Genomic DNA, 21,658 nt, shown 5'->3' with positions numbered 1-21,658 from the left:
GTGGGGCTTTCAGGTGGACTTAGTCGACTGGGTGGACAATATGTGGCCACAGCATTTGAAGGAGAGGCAGACGGATGCTACCAATGCTATTTCAGAGATGAAATACCCCAAAGTGAAAAAGTAAGTATGTTTAAGTCTTTAAAAAGCTCAGTTCTTGGCCTCCTTGATTCTTTTTGAACCCCAAAGCTGGCAGGAGAGGAAATAATGGTTTATTTATGTTTCAGTGAGCAGGAAGCGGAGTGACCTGCTTGAGCTGTGTAATACCTACTGATGGACTGTACCAACTCTTAAGGAGAACAATTTTGTATATGAGAACTTTATGAATACTTCCTGTTCTTAAAGCCTATGGTTAGAATCTTTAAGAGATAAATATTCTGTTCTAAGTCTTAATTTTAAAAGTTCTCAACATTTTATTTTAAATACTTGTCACTGAAGTACCAAGAAAATACTTTGCTCGTTGAGAGACAACATGAGATTCCTGTCACACGCCACATACTTCTAGATGCTGCTAAATTAAATCAACTCAGCATTAGAAACAGTGGCCTTTAATAAGAGTACTACTCACTGTGTTCGTCCTAAATAATGTACCATCCTAAAAGGATCTTTTCCTTTCCCAATGACAAGTATCTCTAGAAATATTTCTGCTTCAGCATATCAAAGGAGTCTCTGCTTCAGAAGCAGGTCGCTTTTCTCTGTTCTTCTGCTCGATCGAGAGCTAAATGGAGGAATCCACAGTGAAGTGCCCATTCTGAGAAAGTGTCCTGCGGTCCATGGTGTTCAACTTTACCACTGTGGGGGTGTATTTGGAATTCCTGTAACACACGAAGCAGAGGATCCTCTGGAAGGTGCTGCGCATCTCGTTGTCCCTGTAAGAGTAGACGATGGCATTTATCAGCGAGTTGATCTCTGCCAGCAACAGGACGTATTTTTCCACTGCTAGAACGTTGCAGCTCTTGCAGCCCAGGCCATCCAGGAGGAGCACGACTTGTCCTGGGGTCCAGCAGATGACAAAAGCACTTAGGATGATAGTGACCGTCTTGACAAGGCCAATCATGGTCTCCTTGTAGCGGGGGTGGAAGCTGGTGTGCTTGGACATGCGCATCATCTTCCTCTTGACGTAGATGAAGATGTGCGTATACACGACCACCATGATGAGGAAGATGAAGAGGTTGGAGATGGCCCAGAAGGTCAGGTAGCTCCTGCTGTAGAGCGGGGCCATGCTGGAGCACTTGTCCAGGGCGCAAAGGCAGTGCCAGCCATAGGAGGGGATGAGCCCCAGGAGCAGAGCCATGACCCAGATGCAGAAGATGAGGATCATCACACGCTGGTTGGACATTTTGCTGTGTAACTGCATGGTGAAAACAGTCTGGTGCCTCTCGACGGCGATGGCCAGCAGGTTCACCACGGAGGCCGTCAGGCTGGTGTCCAGCAGGCTCTGCCGGATGAACCAGGTCTTGAGGGAGAGCTCCGCGGTCTGAGGCCCTGTGTGGAACATGAGGAACATGTACGCGATGCTGGTGAAGAGATCAGCGGCTGCCAGGTTCCCCAGCAGGTAGTAGATGGGGTAGTGGAAGCGCCGGTTGATGATGATGGTGGTGATGACCAGCAGGTTGGTGAGGAGCACGATGACGCTCACCGTCAGGCCCAGGGCCACCACCAGCACATCCTTCGCCCTCCAGTACGTGGTCAGCTCTTTGCGGCTGTTGTTGTAGAAGAAGCCCACGGTCTCATTGTAGAAACAGTGCTTCATTGCTGCTGTCCTCCCATGTTCCTCCATTTCTGATATCCTGCCGACTACAGAATCACAGAATCGCAGAATGTTAGGGATTGGAAGTGACCTCAAAAGATCCAATCCCCCTGCCAGAGCAGGAACACCTAGGTGAGGTAACACAGGAAGGCGTCCAGGCGGGTTTTGAATGTCTCCAGAGAAGAAGATTCCACAACCTCCCTGGGCAGCCTGTTCCAGTGTTCCGTCACCTTCACTGAGAAGAAGTTTCTTCTCAAATTTAAGTGGAACCTCTTGTGTTCCAGCTTGAACCCATTACCCCTTGTCCTATCATTGGTTGTCACCGAGAAGAGCCTGGCTCCATCCTCGTGACACCCATCCTTTATATATTTATAAACATTAATGAGGTCACCCCTCAGTCTCCTCTTCTCCAAGCTAAAGAGACCCAGCTCCCTCAGCCTTTCCTCATAAGGGAGATGCTCCACTCCCTTAATCATCTTTGTGGCCCTGCGCTGGACTCTCTCCAGCAGTTCCCTGTCCTTCTTGAACTGAGGGGCCCAGAACTGGACACAATATTCCAGATGAGGTCTCACCAGGGCAGAGTAGAGGGGAAGGAGAACCTCTCTGACCTACTGACCACCCCCCTTCTAATCCACCCCAGGATGCCATTTGCCTTCTTGGCCACAAGGGCACAGTGCTGGCTCATGGTCATCCTGCTGTCCACCAGGACCCCCAGGTCCCTTTCCCGTACACTGCTCTCTAACAGGTCATTCCCCAACCTATACTGGAACCTGGGGTTGTTCCTGCCCAGATGTAAGATTCTACATTTTCCCTTGTTATATTTCATTACATTTTTCCCCGCCCAACTCTCCAGCCTGTCCAGATCTCACTGGATGGCAGCACAGCCTTCTGGCGTGTCAGCCACTCCTCCCAGCTTGGTGTCATCAGCAAACTTGCTGATAGTACACTCAATTCCCTCATCCAAGTCGTTGATGAATATATTGAATAATACAGGTCCCAGTACCGACCCTTGAGGGACTCCACTAGATACAGGCCTCCAACCAGACTCTGCCCCATTGACCACGACTCTCTGGCTTCTCTCCTTCAGCCAGTTTGCAGTCCACTTCACTACCCGATCATCCAGTCCACACTTCTTCAGTTTAGCCGTGAGGATGCTGTGGGAGACGGTGTCAAATGCTTTGCTGAAGTCAAGGTAGACCACATCCACCGCTCTGCCATCGTCAATCCACCTTGTTACGTCTTCATAAAAGGCTATGAGGTTGGTCAAGCACGACTTCCCCTTGGTGAAGCCATGTTGACTGCCCCTGATGAGCCTCTTATCCTTGATATGCCTTAAGATGACACCAAGGATAAGGTGTTCCATCACTTTCCCAGGGATGGAGGCGAGGCTGACCGGTCTATAGTTGCCCGGGTCCTCCTTCTTGCCCTTTTTGAAGACCGGAGTGACTACACCAATTTAAATGTCACGGAGGCACCCCAAAGTCAGTTTTAGGCAGACAACAAGTTCCAAAACAGACTTTATTCTGGCCAGAGAAGTGCGGCCAATAAACTGACCAGAAACAGGGTTTGTACAATTAGTTAGCACTCCGACAACGTAAAATACAGGTTCGGATATGAGTTGAGGAGATTATTGGGGTACAGCAAAATAAGAATAATGAGGATCCACAGCATGCATGCATACACTCACAAGAAACAAACCAGAGCCCTCTGAATCCAGGGTACCCACAAGAAATAATCACTCACCTGGGTTAGGCAAGGACTCATTCAAGGATCTATCCAGTAAATTACCACTCACCCAAACGAGGAGGTGAGGTGCTCTCAATCCCGGGAAGTCTCCTTAGACAGTGTTCCAGTCTAAGGAGAGGGCTCCAGTTCACAGACCCGCTGCTCTGAGAAGACCACTCCAAAGGGTGTCTTTGGCGGGAACCCCATTTTATAGTCTGGTCAGATGTGGCTGTGGGCATTACAACATGGTCCAGAAGCTTTGCAGCTACTCTGGGCACCTCCTCTGCTAACGACCCTGTCAGTTGACTTAGGGTCCCATTAAGGACCCTGTTAATTGACCGAGGGTCCCACCCCTCCTGTTCCACCAGCTGGTGGAGGTGAAGTCACCCTGCCCCGGGGTGGGGGAGGATGTGACTATCAGCACCTTGGCACCACCCTAGGTGTGAACATGGGGATAGGCACAGTGGGACACAAAAGGTGCTAAAAGAGCCATCAACTGCCTCATTGAAGGCTCCAGATCTCAGAGGAATGTGCAACTGCCACAATACGTTTAACTGAAAAATAATGTACAGTTTGCTGAATAGAATCTTTAATCAAATCCCTTTGAAAAGTGCATTTTTATTTTTCAGTTTTGAAAATGGCAGACTGACCTTACATAGTAAATTCTCCAAAAGTGCTACCCAAAGAGACCACTTCACAGGATAGAGATGTGTCATACAGTTCACACAGTGTAGTCAAAGTCCTTCGGTAGCTTGGGTTCAGATCCTTTCAAGGTTCTGAACTGCTAGATACGGATGGGAGTGCCACATTTCACATATGCGTTTGGAAATGAAATGTCCTCAGTGACTTGCCTGAGGTCACACAATAAGCCAGTGGCAGGGCAGAAAACAGAACCCAGGCAACTTGCTTCCCAAGCAGTTAATCTACTAAATAACATCATTTATAATATGCTAGAGCTAAGAAACTGGATCATGATTTAGGGCTTCAATATTCATAGATTGTACAAGGTAAGAAATAAAGAAAGTGGTCCCTTGCGTAGAGCAGGCACACTCCAGATGCTGAAAAAAATGTAGCAAGTAAACAAAGCGCAAGGCAGGGGTGGCTTAAAGGATAAGGTAGCAACATGACTAACAGAATTTAGCAGAAAAAGCAGAGTATATTCTTGCAGTTCACTACTTGCATCATGAAATGCCAGATGGTAGGTTTCAAAGAGGGATTTTAGAGAAGTAGCAATTCAACAGATTTTGACATGGAGCTTTTCCCATGTGTGGGGGATGGCCTTGTAGAAAGGGAGGAGATGCCTGACGGAGCAGCAGACACAGAGCCACTGAGGTTGCTGTCACTGGCAAAGTGAAGGTGGAGGTTGACAGCTAGATTAAACTAGTAGATGTGATAGGTAGAGGGAAGCTAAACAGTGAAAGACTGTAAGCGCTTGAAATGTGACAACAGAGTTTGATGTGGGGAAAAGGAGCTACCCTGTGTGAGAGTTAAAGGCGAGGGTGATGTGGCTGGAGCGATGAGGGTGAGAATGTTGCTAGTGAGCATCATCTAGAAGAAAGACTAGAGAAAGCTGATTTGCAGCACTGTTGGCACAAAACCCTCATTAGTCTGAAGAAGCAAGAGAGATAAAAGCGATAACAAACATCGTTAGTCAGGGAGCACAAGAGAAGCTGTACTGGAGCAGGACAAAGATCTGTGGTGCTCAGTAACCTGGCAGCTGCCATAGGTGCTTTGGGAGGAGTGTAAGAACAGTTTGAGTATAAAACGATGCTGCCCCTTAAACTTATCTTCTGAACTTCCACTGTCTGCTGTTCAGGCAGGGATTATCCTGAGGTGGAAGTGGTTTCTGTGTGCTTAGGGACTCTGGAGAGATTTCTCTTCCATGAACTTGTCTGGTTTAAATATGAGCTACCCAAGAGATTACCTTTCTCCGTCTCTGGAAATGGAGACTGACCCTTTCCTGGTAGACACTGGTCCCAGCTATTGCTGTGAGCACCCAGAGGGTATGAGGCCTTATTAAAGAGATCGTGTTCAGTTGTGGAGCTAAATGTCAGTGCTGTCACTTGTCTCATGCTGCCCATTCTTTTATGTGAATCGTCAGTGTGAATATGCTTTATTAATTACTGTTGTTGCTCAGAAATCAGATTGTTTTATTTCATTCTTGTGCTTAGCATTCTCATAATACTACAAGTTTGCAGTATGCGATACCCACCATTAACGTGTTCCCTACAAACAAAAAGCACTCCAGCGAAAGCGTTGTGGTTTTGCAGACACAGATGGCATTACCAGACACAAATGTCTGTCTTGGCTCCTGCACGTCAAGTTCCGTGCTGGGAGTGGAGTTAGAGAACGCTCCATCTGCTGCGCTGCTTTGGTTACCAGGAGCACTTTGTGCACTGGAGACCGCCCTGGCTTTCACTTGGACTTGCACCACTAACTTTTTAGAAAAATTCTGGGTAATGAGGTTATTTTGCTCTGTAAGTAAATGACTGCTTACCTAATAGGAGCCTTAGAGGGCTTAGAGGTGGGGAAATGGTTTATGTACAAAATATGTAAAATGTTCCAAGTACTACCTCTTAAGCAGTATGGCTAGCTGAGATTGTGCTGTGACAAACTCCGAACTGATATAAGTTGGCATTACCCCTGAAAAAACAGTCCCGTGCCCACATTGTCCCATCCTCATTGCTTGAGCACGCCGTTGTGCAGCTGCAGAGTAAACTGGACTGGCAACTGGTCTGGCTGAAAATCAACTCAGAAATAAAGAAAAATTGGTTACTTTTCAGGCCAAACCACCACATGGCTGAATAAATGCTTGTGCCAACTGAAGGGCAGTGCAGAAGCGTGAAAAAAACATAGCGGTGAGATCATGGAGCGGGAGCCAGGGCAGGAGGAAACAGGAGGGCTGTTAAACATCGGCTTTTAGGGGCAGAACTTCTTGTATCGCCTCAGATGTCTGTGGTACTGCAAATCCTGAGGGTAGGAAATTGTGATAAAAGGAAACTGAACTGGGCTCGGAACTGCTTCCTTTTGCCATGGGGCACCATAGCTGTTTTCAGGTCGCTCATAACAAGCTCAGATTTAGTTCTGTTTAAATTCAACATGCACTGAAGCAATCTATATACATCTGAGTCTAAATCAACCAAAAAAAAGTACTAATTTGATTTCTCATTTATCAAAACAGATAGCCCTGCTGAAATTATTGTCCTCTCTGTTTATTAGGTTTTGTGTTCATAGCCTTGCAAAACTATTTGCAAAACAGTGGCAGTGAAATAGCTACTGTAGGATCATAGAAATAGTAACAGGTATTTCTAAGAACTTGATAAAGTTTGTGTTATGGAACAAATGAAAAGCCTCAGTCACTGCAAAACCCTTTTCACTTCCAAAATTCTTCCTATTGCTTAAAATATCTAAGTACTGTTATAACAGGTCTTTATATTGCTGCTATTGTTCAATTAAGGAGGGGGTATCTTGTGTGAAACATCTACCTGTTCACAAAAGGATGCTGCTGTGTTCCCGTGTACTCAGCCCTGTTTTCCCTTTCCAGGCTGTTATTCAGCCATCCATTCCTATCTATTCATTCCTTTACTAAGTAGGGATGGATTTAAACAGATGCTAAAATGCTCTGCTGAGCTGTGGTCTAATTAGAAGCTGAGGGTGTGCCTCTGGAGACGAGATTGCCCTTTGAATGGAGGGAGCTCGCAGGTCCCGCAACACAACCTGGTGCTGTTTTATGCATGTGGGATACTCGTATGCGCTTTGTATGTCATTTGTGAATTGCTTGTGATACAAAACCGCTCTATAAATACGTACAAGAAAATTAGACCAATAAGCGCAAGTTCTCATTAAAACTTTCCAAGCTAGCAAAGTGCATGAAATTTAATGTCTTCAACTCAGTGCATTAGTCTCAAATCGTCCTTTGTGTAGAGCTTGGATGACTTGCAGCATCACACGTGTGACTGAAATAAGCTTAAAATTGTTTGTGGTGCCATGTCGCAAGGATGGAGAAACGAGTCGTCTTCTCACCGATACCAAAATGCCGTTCAGGGCAGGTGGGCCTGGCTTGCTGTGAGTTGGCAGCTTGGTTCATTTCCTCGTGGCAGAGAGTGCTTTCTCAGAAATTAACGCTTCCAATTAAAAAAAAAAAAAAGCCAAACGAGAAGACTTTTCATTCTTGAAGTCCAAAGGTAACCTTCCCGGCGCTAGCTGAACGTGCACCGCAGACACAAGGTTTGTATGTGGTTTGAGATGGTAACGGGTGCAGTTCTGCTGATCCTCTGCGTGGGCTGTTCATGCCAAAATCTGGTGGCTGGAAAGCAAATGACACTTTCCTTGTGAAGTTCCCACACGTGGCAGCGTCGTGCTCAGGTGTGAATGGATCTGCGCCCACCGGGGCTGGGTGTTTCACCTCGGATGGGACCCGGGCAAGGCTGGGGCCAAAGTGTTGCCGCTTTGGTGCCAGCGTGATCTGTGAGTGTAATTTCAGTGTGATCTCTGAGTGTAATTTGCGGTCGCTTCGTAAAATCTCTGATGCAGCCTGAGGTGCAGAGAAGAAAATGGGCTTTCCCTTATCTCAGGTGTTGTTTTTGTCTGACTGGCTCAGATCGTAACCTCCCCGGGGCAGTAACCGGCTCTTTCATGTGCTTTTGAAGTGCCTGGTGCACGCACCGTGTTTAATGATCCGTTACTATTCGGTCTTGGTAGGTGGTGGTTTGTTTTTACTTCAGCCTGGAAGCCCCGGTTACCGCGGCCGGGCTGCCCCGCTCCTGAGGCGGGAACGGGGCTCGGTGCTGGGGGCCTGTGGCAAAGCTGCTGGCGGGGGCTGGACCCGGGGGGCCACGGGCGCCCATCGCGCCCTGGGCTCCGCAGGGCCCGTCCATGGGCAGAGCCGGCGGCTGGAGGTGGGTGCTGCGGGGCCCTCCCTGAGGAGAAGCCCGGGGGCCGGGCCCTCCCTGCGGGGACCCCGCCGCGGGCGTGGGGCGGCCGGGCCTGGCCCGGTGTCTCCCGGGTGACAACGGTTTCTTTTGTCTTGCGGGGGAATTCGTGGCTCTTCATTCACAGGGCCCCAGTGTGGGAGCATTGCTCGGTGCGGGTCGGGCCGCCCCAAGGTAGCTATTGTTTCCCGCTGTCTCCCCTCCGGCTCCCGCTCCCCGGCGCTGTGAGGCGAGGCCCGGGGTGCCGGGCTGCGGCCGGGGGGCCCCGCAGCGCCAGGCCGGGGAGCAGCGCTCCTGCCCGGGGGAGCGCAGAGAGCGAGCGGCCGCCCGCAGCGGGGCCTGCGCCCTCTCCCCGCTCGGGCACTTGCAGTTGGTTCATGGGTTTGTGGTATTCGGTTTCAGGCTTAGGGATTTCAACCAGCCGGCGCTGCTCCTGGGAGGAAGGAAGAGTGAGCTATACTTTCCTCATTGGCCCGAACAAAAAACAGAAGCCTCTGCTGGGGCTTGGGAGTGGTTTATGGGCTGAGCTCAGTGGCAGGGGAGCCCTCGCAATGCCAGAGGGAATAGAGCCGGATGGTGCGCGGTGCCTATTGCGGGGGACGAGGAGCCGAGCCCAGGGTAACGCCGCCTCTGCGGGTGCTCGCGCGTCTCCCCGGGCTCCGTGCGTGGCCGTGGTGCCGCTGCCCGACCCTGCGCGTCCGCGTCCCGGCGTGGCCGTCGCTGTCTTTTGTTCCTCCGTTTGCTTGCGGGTTTGTGGCTCTGCGTGGCGAGCGCATTGTGGGTTTGCCGGGGAGCGTGGGATGCGCGCTGGCTCCGCCGTGTTTCTGCGTTCCCAGCTCTAGGTGTTTGCTTAGTGGTTTGGCTTCGTTTGTGTCATCTCCCTCTCTTCTTTGGAGATGTCTGTGTTTGTTCTTCCCTGTGAGTTTGCAGGTTACTCCATGTTCCTTCGCATCATTTCACTTAACAAATTTCTCCATGTTTTGGGGGGGAATGTTCCCCTTTCCCCCATACCACAAATCCTTCCTCCAAAATAACAATACATTAACTTGAACAATTTCAGGCTCGTGGAGCGCATAAACCAAACTCTTCAGTGGGGAAGGGAAGCTCCCCCACACCAGATTACAAGCAGCTGCATGTTTTAAAACCCTGACTGAGGCTCTGCAGGGAGGTAAAGTGGAATATGCAAGGTTTGGATGTGGTAGCAGTTGTGGAAAAAAAAATAAAGTTGGGGCATCTTTTGCGTTGCCTGTTTTTTCAGGTGTACCCCTGGTCAGCTTGTCTCCCTGTGCCCAATTTGGGGCTGTGTTCCCATAACCCGCTTTACCTGCCCTGGCCCAGAGTGCTGGAGGCAGAGAGACCTGTGACCAGGGCACGCACTGGGATGTACTTTCTAGATTTCTTTCAACGTGGATGCTGCGTTATGACTTTTTTTGTTGTTGTTGTGATGGAAAAACCTGAAAAGTTGAGTGTTTCCCCAGATGAGCAGCTGTTAGCGAGGAGAAGCCGCTCGCCGAGGCTGGAGCCGGGCGGTGTGTGATGAGCTGCGCTGGGCCCGTGTGAGCGCTGTGCATCGCAGAGGAGCTGCAGAGGTCAATGCAAAGGCATTGTGCCCGGCGCTGGCGGCAGCCGAGCTCGCTATATGGCGGAACATCGCTTTTCAGGCTCCTCAGCCTTTCCCGTGGCTCTTTGGGTTGGACAAAAGCAGCCTTGTAGGATTAACAGCAGAAATTAAATATGGAATGGCTCGTTTGTGGATGGAAAGAAAAACTGGTTTGTTTTTGGTTTTTTTTCCCCAAACGCTTTGTAGGTTTTTATTAATCACCATATGTGGCTCTTTCACTAAAACCACCTTTATTGGAATGGAAATTGTTGCGTTTAGAGGAGTTTCAAGGAAACAGAAGAGAAAATGGAGAAAGAAAATGAAAAAAAGAGTTATGTGTTTACAGTTATCTCTGCCTTGGTGTTTTCTCACGAAACTAAATTTTAAGCACTTTGATTTGACACAGAATTCAGTTCCGTTATTTCCTCTCTGAATACAGATTGAGAGCTTCAAGTTTAGATTATTGGCTACTGAGGAATAAATAAGCTGGCTAATGCTTAGGCCATTTATACTCTTTCAGAATATCTTCATATGAACAGGTAATTGTTGGTAGGTAGCACTGTTGTAGAAAATTTTTGTTAGTGTGATGTATTTTACATCCGACCTTTTGGAAAATTAAATTAATCGATTCCGTCAGGATTTGATTTTTTACTTTAAAACAATATGAACCTCTAATACTGCCCACAAACTGAGAATTTCCTTTTTTTGTTGTTGTTTTATGAGCAATTATTCAATCTGTGACTTTTTGCAGTTTGGCTGGAAGAAAGGCAACTTCCTTTTGGGGCTTCTTTTTTGTTGTTGTTTTGAAATTCTATCTGACTTGTAATCAACAACATCTTGGTGGAGAAAACATAAAAGGAGAAATTAAAAAAAAAATTATTTGGGAGGGAAGGACTTGTATTTTGAAATGGAGCATATCGAGAGTCTAGACAGCTTCTTGGCGAGCTGTGATTTTTTTTTTTTTTTTTTGAAGCATCTGAAATACCCCAGGGGCAGAAAAAAGCTCCCTTCCTGCTTCTGAAGGCTGAAAAAAAAAAAAAAATTAAAAAAATTCCAGAGTGGGCAAGAGGAGAGCCGTGGAGTTGCACAAGGAGAGGTTTTAATTGTGAGATGAAGGCCCAGGACCTTTTTTGAAGCCCGCAAATTGACTGTGTTCATGACAGCATTGCGTCTGGTTCTGTCAGCTCGGGTCGGGATGTGGTTGCTAGGCAGCGGGCTCTTATATACCTATAGTGGCTCTGATTTGCCAGCCTTCCGCACACACATGGTCAGGTCCTTTCCAGCCTATCATCTAGAGGGACTTTTGCACGCCGTCTGCATACTGCCGAGATTCTCCCTACCTGAATGTGACGAGAAAAAGACACAGTTAAATGAAACCTTTTTTCTTTTTTTCTTTTTCTTCTTTTCTTTTTTTTTTAAACAAATCCTGTTCTGGTGCTGTTTGCATAATCCTCCTTTAAAAAAGAAAAAAAAAAAAAAGGGGGGGGGCGGGAAAAGCCATGAAACGGAGACCGGAACAAGGAAAAGAGGTTAGTGGGTTAAGTGGTGTGTGTTTCCTGCGTTTGCAAAGGTGCTACAGTGAGGAGGGCGGCTGTAATTCGGCCATTAGTTACAGATGGTGGCTGGAGGCTGGAGATTCATCCAGCGACATGAAAGCTCTTGTATCTCCTTCCAGCGCCGCCGACTTTCAACTGCTGTGAAAACTGGAATCAAGACGGCATAAAAAATAGTGGATTTGCTGCTTAGAGATGCTACCAGCTGGTTCCTTGATGTATTTTGATGCAGAAATGCCTAGAAATGTAGACAGAAAGGAGTTAATTTGCCAAATGAGGTTTCTGTCCCCCAGTCCTTGCAAAGATGGCAAGTAGGTAAAGAACATTCAGGAGGGTTTATAAGCAAATTACATTTTTCAGAACTTTGCTCTTTGAAGCAGTTTGTGTCCCAGTTTTGATGAAGATTGTCTCTCTCAAGCGGTGAAGGGGAGCATTGAACAGATCGCCCTGGGGGCTGGCAGGGGCAGAAGAAATATTTCTGAACAACAGAACTTTTAATGTTTTTCCATTCATTAGCTCAGAAAGCTTTGGCTCCAGTTGTATGGATAGCAAACACAAATGTGGAATTCTGCACTTTTCAGCAAAAACCTCGTTATAGTTACTTCATGAAACAAATCTCAGTAATATAAATGCAGAAACTTAATTGGTGGAGGCAGTGCCGCACATGCAGTTGACCTCTGCAAATTTAGATGTGAAAAATACCGTTTCAGACTGATTAATTTTTGTCCTTCCCTCTGCTCACAGGTACTGTTTGATGAGTGTGAAAGGATGCTTCACTGATTTTCATATTGATTTTGGTGGCACGTCAGTGTGGTATCACGTTTTCCGTGGGGGGAAGGTAGGTGAACATTGTTTGTTTTTATTTCTCTGTGCCTCTTACAGAGGGGAGGGGTGGTTTTCTTTTATTTCTCTTTTTTTTGGAGTGGGAGGGTCTAGTCAGTTATCAGTCTATTTCAGCTGGATTTGTTGATGTACAGGGAGTTTGCTGAAGTAGGACACTGTTAATCTTTATGAAACAAACAGTATTTTCTTTGAAATATCAGATGTGTTATTTGCTGTTGGTGGTGCTTTTAGGCTTGTTATTGCTGCATGGATTAGAAGTATCATCCTGCAGTATGTGTCTGTGTGTACCCTTGTTGGGTCAGGATGCCCTCACAAGTCTCCTGTAGCTAAAGCTTCTGTTTCCTTTTCGAGATTCCATGTTCCACATGCACACTATGCCTGAACTGAAATACTACAGGATACAGAAGCGTTAAAAAATACAGCATGTACGGCTACATTCACAGCTCTGCTGTTTGAGGTTGCTTTTCGCAATTCTAGTGTTGACAGTGGGAACTGAAATCAGTGCAGCAGATTGAACAAGTCTGTGGTACAGATCCTGCTCCTCTGTACACTCCGATGAAGTTGTACTGTACAAACGCACTGTTTTGAACTGGGAGTAAACTGTGCGGGCATCTTCTGAACGAGATGTTTCATGGAAGAGAGGTAACAGCTGACGATTATCTGCCACTTCCAGCACACGGACTAATTGCTGCTGCTGTCTGACGTGTGCCTCTGTGTCCCACACCTGGAGGATGTGTTTTCTGCCAAAAGCAGGCTTGGTGTTACACGTTCATTTGTCCGACACATGACCACCTTGCTGGAATTTCTCAGCTATTTATTTTTTGTTGACTGTTGGTAATAGTTAAATCTTGGCTTTATTTTTAGATCTTCTGGCTGATTCCGCCTACTCTGCAGAATCTAGAACTTTATGAAGAATGGGTTCTCTCGGGAAAGCAAAGTGATATCTTTCTGGGAGACAGGGTGGAGCGATGCCAAAGAATTGAGCTGAAACAAGGCTATACGTTCTTCATTCCTTCAGGTATTGCTTGTTAACTAACTGGGTTTGGAATCACTGGGATTGTGCTTGACTAACAGTTCTCTGTGAAACAGTCCTTTGCATTTAAACCTGGTACTGACCCCTTTATTTGCTGTGGTGAAAGAAGGGCTTGGGACTGAATGCACTTAATTTTCTATAAACTGGTGAAAAACGTTGTGTGAGGAAGTGTGTGCAGTGATGGCTGGTGCTGCACTGGGGAAAGGGAGACAGGACTTGGGTCTCTGGGACCAAATAGTTGCTGCATTGAAGGCTGGTGGCTTCAGCCCTTTCTGCTCCTGCCTATATTGGATTAAGGATGCTGCAATCTATAACACAACTCCCTTAAGATTATATCGGGCTTTTCTCTCTTTGACTATTATGGGACCATAAATTTGTTTATAATACATAATGTGTTGCCTCTGCCTAGTGGATCTTACCAGGGAAATAAATATAGGTAGCCTTTCTACATGACAGAAAGACAGGCTGGTAGTTCTTCAACTCTGGAATTACTCTGTGGAGATAGGATGATTATTTTTTAATCCTGGAGATAGAGAGAACGCAGGTCATGTGAAGACAGGAGCGATGTTGTTGCCAACTGTTGGTATCAACTAAGGCCACAGATTTGCACATTTGTAAGTATTTGGTAAGAATCAGCCTGGGAGGTGACAGGCACAATGACTTTGAAGGTGGAGGAGTTAATCTGTTGAAGGAATTAGATCTTCCCTTGAAACAGGTCAGAATGTGCAGTTACTGTTTGAACTGGGTGTTTGAGTGTGCCCGTGCTGTTTGCTTAGATCCCGTTACTGCATCTTCATATTTATCTTCATTCCTCTGTGAGGAGCCTCCTACGGAGGAGACTTTCTGTGTTAGTTTAGTCACGCTCAGCAGTTGAGATACAGGGAGTTGTGGGAGCTTGTACAGCACACAACTGTAACGTGGTGGCTGAAGTGGAGTAATTCCAAATGCGGTTTTTGACTGTCATTTCTGTTTTCTTACGAAAGCCCAAAGTGTAGAAATGCCAATACCTCAGACATTTTAGGGGCCATGCCATATTTGAAAGGCATATATGAGTAATTTCTCCATAAGCACCTCATGGATTCGAGGGGTTTCGTTCTGCTGTATTTTGTTTGGAAAACTTATTTGCAAACCTCTTATTTATGTGAAAGGGCATTATTTCTATGTTTGTTTTAAGAGCATGGAAATGCCTAATTAAAGGCTGTTCCAGGTCACTGAATTGAGCATAGCTGTGTAAAACAGGTCAGTTCCTATGACCTCTTTGCACTGGTTTATGCGCCTATCCCATTAGTTAATGTTTGAATGAGTTTTTTATGTACTTTGCAAGTGTTCATACTGTTTAGGTTCTGATAACAGGTGCCTGTAAAACCAGCGTGTCCCATACTTGCAGTTGAGCCTGATAAAGTCTTGACCAGCCTCATCTCATCCACGAGGAAATTACCTTTTAATTACAGGTGCGGTCAGAGAAAGTGCAGAGCGATACCACTAGTGCTCAGCTGGGCTGTGAATGGAGAACACTTTAGCAAAGGACCTTTTTCCACTAAATATTCTGCTCTGCTTCTGTTTTCAAGTCATTTTTGGAGGTGGTCCTAGAAATTCTGTTGTACCAAAGCGGCGTAAGGATGAAGTAGGTAGAGGAGACCGTAACAGGATGTGTGAGAGAGGGAGATCATAGGCTTGGGGGAGATGGATGGTTTCTCTGAGGATCTAGGATCAGCAGTGGATGCAGTAAATCCCTGAAACTACAAACCACTTGGACAAGAATGGGAATTATTCTTACAGAAGACGTAATCATAGTGCTCACCAGGGCCGCAGGGTATTTTCCCCTCCATCACTGCCAGTTTAAACCAGTTAATTTCTACCTGTGCTTTGAACTCTGCAAAGCACTGAGAGACACAACCACAGCTGTGGTGTCAAGGAGAAATGGAGCCAAGTATTGTCAGGATCGTGAATTGTTATGGGACAAAGTGCATCTTGCAGCATTTTCGGAGTCCCTCCTAAGCACAGGGCGGGGGAAGTTAAGCTGGGATTTGACGGGACACTGTGTAGGAGCTGAGCTGTACTCCTGGTGGCCCCACAGGACTTCTCACCATTACAAGTTCTCACCTCCCACTTTGCTGGTTTTCACTGATGAGTCTAGGGCGATCAACTCTGGTAAACTCTGTGGTAAAGTGATGAAATGAACTAGGAACCTGGCCTTTTAATGTTATTGTCTAAACTGATGTCGGCATAATTGGTGATTGAGAAATATACCACATTGTGCCACGCTGAGGTTTATGGCCAGACGTAGATTCAAGATGTAAAACGGCTGAAGGTTCAAGAGGGGAGGAAGCTACGGTCACTAACAGTGTCAGCAAATCTTTTTTTTTTTTCTGTAGAAATCTGACTGGTTTTTTTTCCCAGGATGGGACAGAACTTGTGGTTACTCAGGAAGACATAAGTAAAGAATGCTCTGGTCCTAGAGTGTTTGCACTGCGTATGTTACCATGAGCAATGTTAAATCCTTCATATGGTTAGGTGTTGAACACGGATGAAGTGTGGTCAAATTAACGTATCTTACTTTGGCGTAGTGGACAGTGGATGCTGTTGATCCGACCGACCTGCCAAACAGAAGGGAAATTCTTTATAGAGTTCGCTTCTCTTTTCAGGTATAAGCTGTGATGATCTGGAAGAAGAAGAGCATAATCTCAGAGCTCAGTTATTGTCTCAGTAGGGAAACAAAGAAATTCTATCAGTCACATGCAAATCTAGAGCTTGCCCAGTATTATTTGTGCTTTCTTCGGTACAGTGTGTGTGTCCAGTGATGAGTTGCAGGGAGGATGTGTGAAGTGTTGGGAGTCCATTGTGCTGGTGTTATGGAGTGTACTCCTAAACTTCGCTGTTGGTGCCTAAACCCAAACTCAAATCTAAGCATAGACAAGATGAAATATTCATCCTGTCTATCTACTTGCTCTTTGGAGTCTTCTAGTCTTGCTGAATATGTCATTTTGATTTTAAGTGGTAGAGCTCTGACATGGATATTGTCCTCCTCCTTCCCTCTTGTCCTCTGCAAACAAGATCTTGCAGTAGTTTGAAATAGTTAAGCCTGTTTGCTTTGACCTTTTTATTTCGTGCATGTTTATATATGTTTGGTGTAGACATTTGCACTTGAAATTTGAAAGCATTTGCACGTGCAAAATTGGGACATACAAAAGCAGGCCAGCTGGTAGTCTCTTGTGGAAAATTTGTCTTGCAGTATTTGTCTCTGTTGATATTGTAAAGTAAGAGTATGATCATTACGTGTCTTGAAAAGGCGAACTCAAGCCAGTTCTGGATTGTTACTGATAATGTAGTCTGCCAGAATATGGATAAACTCGGATTTTCTTCTTTTTATGAAGATTGGTTTTGCTGACCTCCAAGGCAATCACCACGCTTACTGTGGATACAGCTTGATTCCAGAGTTTGCAGTGTGACGGGTCTAAGAAAGTTTGCAAACATTCTAGTTTTGGGAGATGGCAAATGGACACGGTGTTCCTTTTTGGCTCCCCTTCAACTTCTCACTAGTGTTGTGCGCTATTTCATAACAGTTGGGTTTCACCTTGGAGTTGGCAGTGTTCCACTGAGGAGTAAGCTGTTTGTTTTGCTCTGGTTTTCTTATGTTCTTTATAATGCACTTTGGGCCCTTTAACATCGAAACGTGCTATTACAACTCTGAATTTCTTGAGAGATGAAGAATGAGCCACAGTCTAACAAAATATTCTCACTGGTCTGTGGTGATTATTATGGTAACATGAGAGTGCTCCGAAGTTCTGCTGTCCAGCCAAATGCAGAAATAATGAGTTTTTTAGATGAATGTTTTTGGGAAGGACAGTAGACAGAAAGGGATGTTCTGTGCTAGACTCGAGGCAGCTATTTGCAAGGATTCCAAGTGCTTCAGGTACTGTATCAGTGGTTATCAGTAGGATCCTGCCTATTGTGAGTGGGGGGTCTTAGATCATCCCTGCTATGCCAATCAAGATTTGATGAATTATTATGTAATGGGGCCAGAAGGCAGCAAATAGCCTTTATATCAAGGAGAATGACAGGCTACTGAAGTCTGACCAGTACATTTTTTTGCAGGGAATTGTGCTAGGGCTGCATAGCTGCCTGGCTATTTTTGGTTGCTGTTCCCTTTTCCCATTTTGGAAGCTGCCGCTGACATTAATGGAAGCTCCTTGCCTGGAACCTTTGGGGACCAAGTGACAAAGATCAGTGGAGAGGATCAGAGAGGAGGATTTTTGCCTCATGTGTCTGGTTTCAGGTAGAAGGTGACAGCATGATGTTGGATTTTTAGTGCTGTTGCTCTGCAGTGTTCTGCCTAATTCTTATCAAATGATGCAAGATTTAGAATTGCTGTATTACTTGTACTACCAAGGCAAAATTCTTTCTTTTTTTTTCTTTTTTCTTTTTTCTTTTTTTACTTTTAAAAGGTAAACATGATGTTTCCTTGATCCATTTGGCTGCAGGCGCTATTATGACACAATCATTCTTCTTTTGAGATGAGAGAAATAATGCCTCATTTGCTGGCAGTGCCCACTGTAAGGTGATCTCCTTAGTCACTTTTCATTTTTGAGATACGGGTATTTAATCTTTTTCACCCCAACTTGCTGTAGAATTGAAGGAAAAAATGTGTTTTCTATGTCACAAAGCAAAATATCTATTTAATTACTGGTGGAAACAGATGCACCATGGTTTTGGCTTGGAGCTTGTAGTCTGTTTGCCCCATAGCTTTATAAGTTAATATTCTTTTTTATTATTCTCAGATGGATGATTGCATCCTTGAAGATACAGTAGGAATTTGCAGGCCTCTGAAACCTTCTAATAAGTTTGCAGCGTTTAATAATGCTTGTTTTATAAAATTCAAAAGATAATGAGATCATATCTTTGTTTTAACTGTTGAGAAAATATTCTGTTACTGTTAATTTTACCTGCTTGATTTACTAGAGATGATAACATCTAAATATTCAAGTGTATCTTAGGATAACTGTAAATCAGCTGCGGGTATTTCTGAGCCTCCTGAATAGAATTCCGGCTCAATGTTGGCTTCGCTTCATAAACTAGGTTACTTTTGGGTGGGTAAAAACACTCATTAGTCACCAAGAACTAAAATAAAAAAGATCGAGTTCAGAAAACAACCATAAATGGACAGTCTTCTTGTCGAGTGAAGTGGGGGTTGTGAAGGTGACTGTGCGGTGTCTGTGCCCCCAGACCCCCCGTCCCCGTCCAGCTGAGCCGGTGCAGGGGCTGAGGTTTGTGCTGGGGCCGGAGCTGCCGGCGAGGGACGGACCAGCTGCTGCTCCCTCGGTGCCGCGCTCAGCACCGGTTTGAAGCTGCTCACCCACGAGGAAGAGTCCTCTAATTCGTGACTAATCCTCGAAGCCACACGGTGCGTGTCTTTCATCTGTAAGATCTAATTGTAGCCTTAGATAATGTTTTGCAGGTGCTTTTGTTTGTGTCCTTCAGGCAAAAATGAACAGTATCTAATTCCATTGCCTTCTGACTCTTTCAGTCCTTAATCCATTTGTTCTGATATTACTCCAGTGCTCTTTTTAGCATTAAGGATAAAATTAAATCTGTGGCATTTTATTCTGTGTTGCTTTCCCTTTGTTTTTTTGAGAATGTGACCCTTTTGGAGAGTATTACCAAGAGGAGAGATGTTACCTCCTGTCTTGCACTAACCCATGGAACGTGGAGGGTTGTGCAGTAGTACCAGGGTGTGTGTGAACAGGAGTTACTGAGCTGGAAGATGCAGATGTACCTGAGTGGATGTGACAGGCTGTCCAGCATAGAGTCGTGTCATTGTACGTGTCACCAGACCTGTCAATCCGTCTGGTGAAAAGAAACGGCGTAGCTGAAGGTGAGATGGTGGGTTGTATCAGTGTGGATGGCGCTCAAGCAATCTCCTTGGCTGTCCTTTTTTTTTGTTTACACACATGTGCAGCATGCTGCTAGTCTGGAGCTGTCTTCCTCATCAAAAACCTTTGTAATTGAGAAGCTTAGAAGATGGGTGTTCTTGTTTGCAAATGGTCACAATGAACATTCGTCCTCCTCAGTTTATTTCTGAGTCGTGCTTGTATCTAAGCTGTGGGAATGAATTGAATGCGCCATCCAAGCTTATCTGTTCTCAGAGCTCATTTCCACAAAATATTACCCTCGTGGAAACTGCTGTTTTCTACTTATCTCTGTTTCCTCCTACTTCTACTTTTCTGGCACTGGCCTCTTCAGTTTTCCTCCATACACAGCTTTGTTGATACTAGAACAGGAGCTTTTTATTTTTTTCCTTTGTAACGTCTGTGCCAGTCTTCCTGTGGTTTTCTACCTTGTCAGTTCTCCATCTTTTTTGTCTAATCTTGCCCATAGTGTCCTACATCTCCGGAATACACCTCTCGGTGCGTGTGTCGCTGCAGATTCAGTATTGCATGTACGTTCCTCAGGCAAGTCAAAACTATTTTGGGATGCAGCGTGACTGAAAAACGCTCTGCAGCTGAGTGGCCAAAATCTCGCTCATGAGCAGGTGACGCCTCTGACAGGGCTGTGTCCTGGAGCTGGCAGAGGGGCCCAGAGCTGGATCCTGCACCTGATCTGCTGGAGATCTGGGAATTCCCAGGTTTAGCTGCGTGCTCAGCTCAGCGCTGGTCAGCAGGGAGGGGATGGTGCTCATGAGCATTGTCCTTCCCCATCTGAGCTGTGCCTGGAAATCATCCCACCCCCTGCGCTGGGTAGCGGTAGGACCTTTATGTCCAAGGACTTTACATTTAATGACTTTCTGTTTGTTGTTTGGTCTCTGGTTTATTTTTATTTTCACTACCCTGATGGATTTTAGTGTTTCATTATTACTGGGGTTTGTTATTGAGAACTGTGTCATAAAAAGCAGTATTTTCAGTCTTCTTTTTAGAAATATATGCATCTTGAAGGACCTAGTGTTTAGTTAGTTCAGAAGGTAGGAGCTGAGGGTACTAATTGTTTGTAAGATAAGTTTAGACCTGGATTATAAATGTGAGTAGAGAATTAAATACATTACCTGCAGAACCGGGGGCTGTCTCAGGTACTTTATGGAAGACTTTCAGTTTGCACCTCTACCAGCTCTTCAACAATACAGGATTGAAACTATATTCGTGTTCATTAATCTTTCTATTGAGGGTTTGTCATGCCCGGAACACCATTTGCTGGAGCATTGGCTCAAGCCCGTGATAGATTCTTTCACATTTTTCCTCAAAATATTGGGACTACTGCTGAGGAAGTCTAGCGATTATTAACACGAAGACCCCGGTGTCTGGTGGGGGCAGAGTCAAGAGGTCAGGGAAGGTGTGGTGGGAGTGAAACCTAAAGCACAAGAAACAAGGAGACCAACTGCACTCCAGTGTGAAATTTTCACTGAGGAAATGTAATTTGTCAGAGGAGGCCATTGTGTGGTTGTAGTAAAAGCAGACACTCAAGGAACAACTGCATTGATGGGATTTCTTTTTTTTTTTGTTTTGTTTTTAGAAAATAAAGGATATCTCCTTTCTACCTCTCAGGTTTCAGCTCAGTTTCTCTTTTTACTTAAGTTGTAAATATTTGATAACAAATTGTATTTAGGATTATGTTGATGATTCCATGGCAATAACTTGTTGCATCTGCCGGCTCCAGCGTGTTTGTACATTGACTGTGCTGAGAGAACTGTGGTGGGAGGCAGCACTGGGGACTCATCCTGTTCTGCCAATAACTCACCTGTCTCCTGCCACCACTCACTTGTGTGGCTGTGGACGAGTCGTTCCATTTTTTCCAGCTTCAGTTTGTTCATCTCTAAAACTGACAATTGAGCCGAACTGTGACACAAATTGACTCAGTACCTGTGCAGTAAGTTGCTCTGGGGACCCAGCAATAGATCTGCTTCAGCTTGTGGTTTCCGTTCTTTCCCCCAGCCACATCAGTCGTTAGTTACCTAGCGGAAGCAGTAGCCCCAACTTCCTTGACTTTGGTTCTTTTTTTCCTTCCCAAAGATCAGGATCAGGAGGATCGTTTATTTTTCCAGTAGTTTGCTCTTAGTACAGACTGTATTTCATGTGAGGTGGTGAACCACTTCAACTATGAAGAGTGTTTATAGTGTTGATGTATGTAGTTCTTACACTACCATTCCATGAAAAAAAAAATCCTCTCTAGTTGCTTGTTCTTGATTTGGAAGTGATAAATAGACTGGATCATTGTGAGTAATGCTGTAATTGAAATTAT

At 45.5% G+C, this 21,658-nt stretch overlaps 1 protein-coding gene across 6 annotated transcripts in view; it reads left to right on the top strand.

Moving 5' to 3' along the window:
* KDM2B (lysine demethylase 2B) overlaps positions 1 to 21,658 on the top strand; it is a 115,464-nt gene that overhangs the window by 33,821 nt on the left and 59,985 nt on the right. For 3 of the 6 annotated variants that reach the window (XM_065646776.1, XM_065646777.1, XM_065646775.1), the window contains 3 exons: positions 14 to 120; positions 12,301 to 12,394; positions 13,264 to 13,417. In XM_065646776.1, coding sequence (XP_065502848.1) covers positions 14 to 120; positions 12,301 to 12,394; positions 13,264 to 13,417 — 355 coding nt within the window. Of the gene's footprint in view, positions 1 to 13; positions 121 to 590; positions 1,553 to 8,321; positions 8,371 to 8,946; positions 9,022 to 12,300; positions 12,395 to 13,263; positions 13,418 to 21,658 lie in introns of those variants that run through there. The other 3 variants (XM_065646778.1, XM_065646779.1, XM_065646780.1) reach the window with 3 other exon arrangements.

The sequence above is a fragment of the Caloenas nicobarica genome, chromosome 16 (assembly GCF_036013445.1).
Source record: "Caloenas nicobarica isolate bCalNic1 chromosome 16, bCalNic1.hap1, whole genome shotgun sequence".
NCBI classification, from domain to species: Eukaryota; Metazoa; Chordata; class Aves; order Columbiformes; family Columbidae; genus Caloenas; species Caloenas nicobarica.
This window is presented reverse-complemented; position numbering and strand designations above follow the sequence as displayed.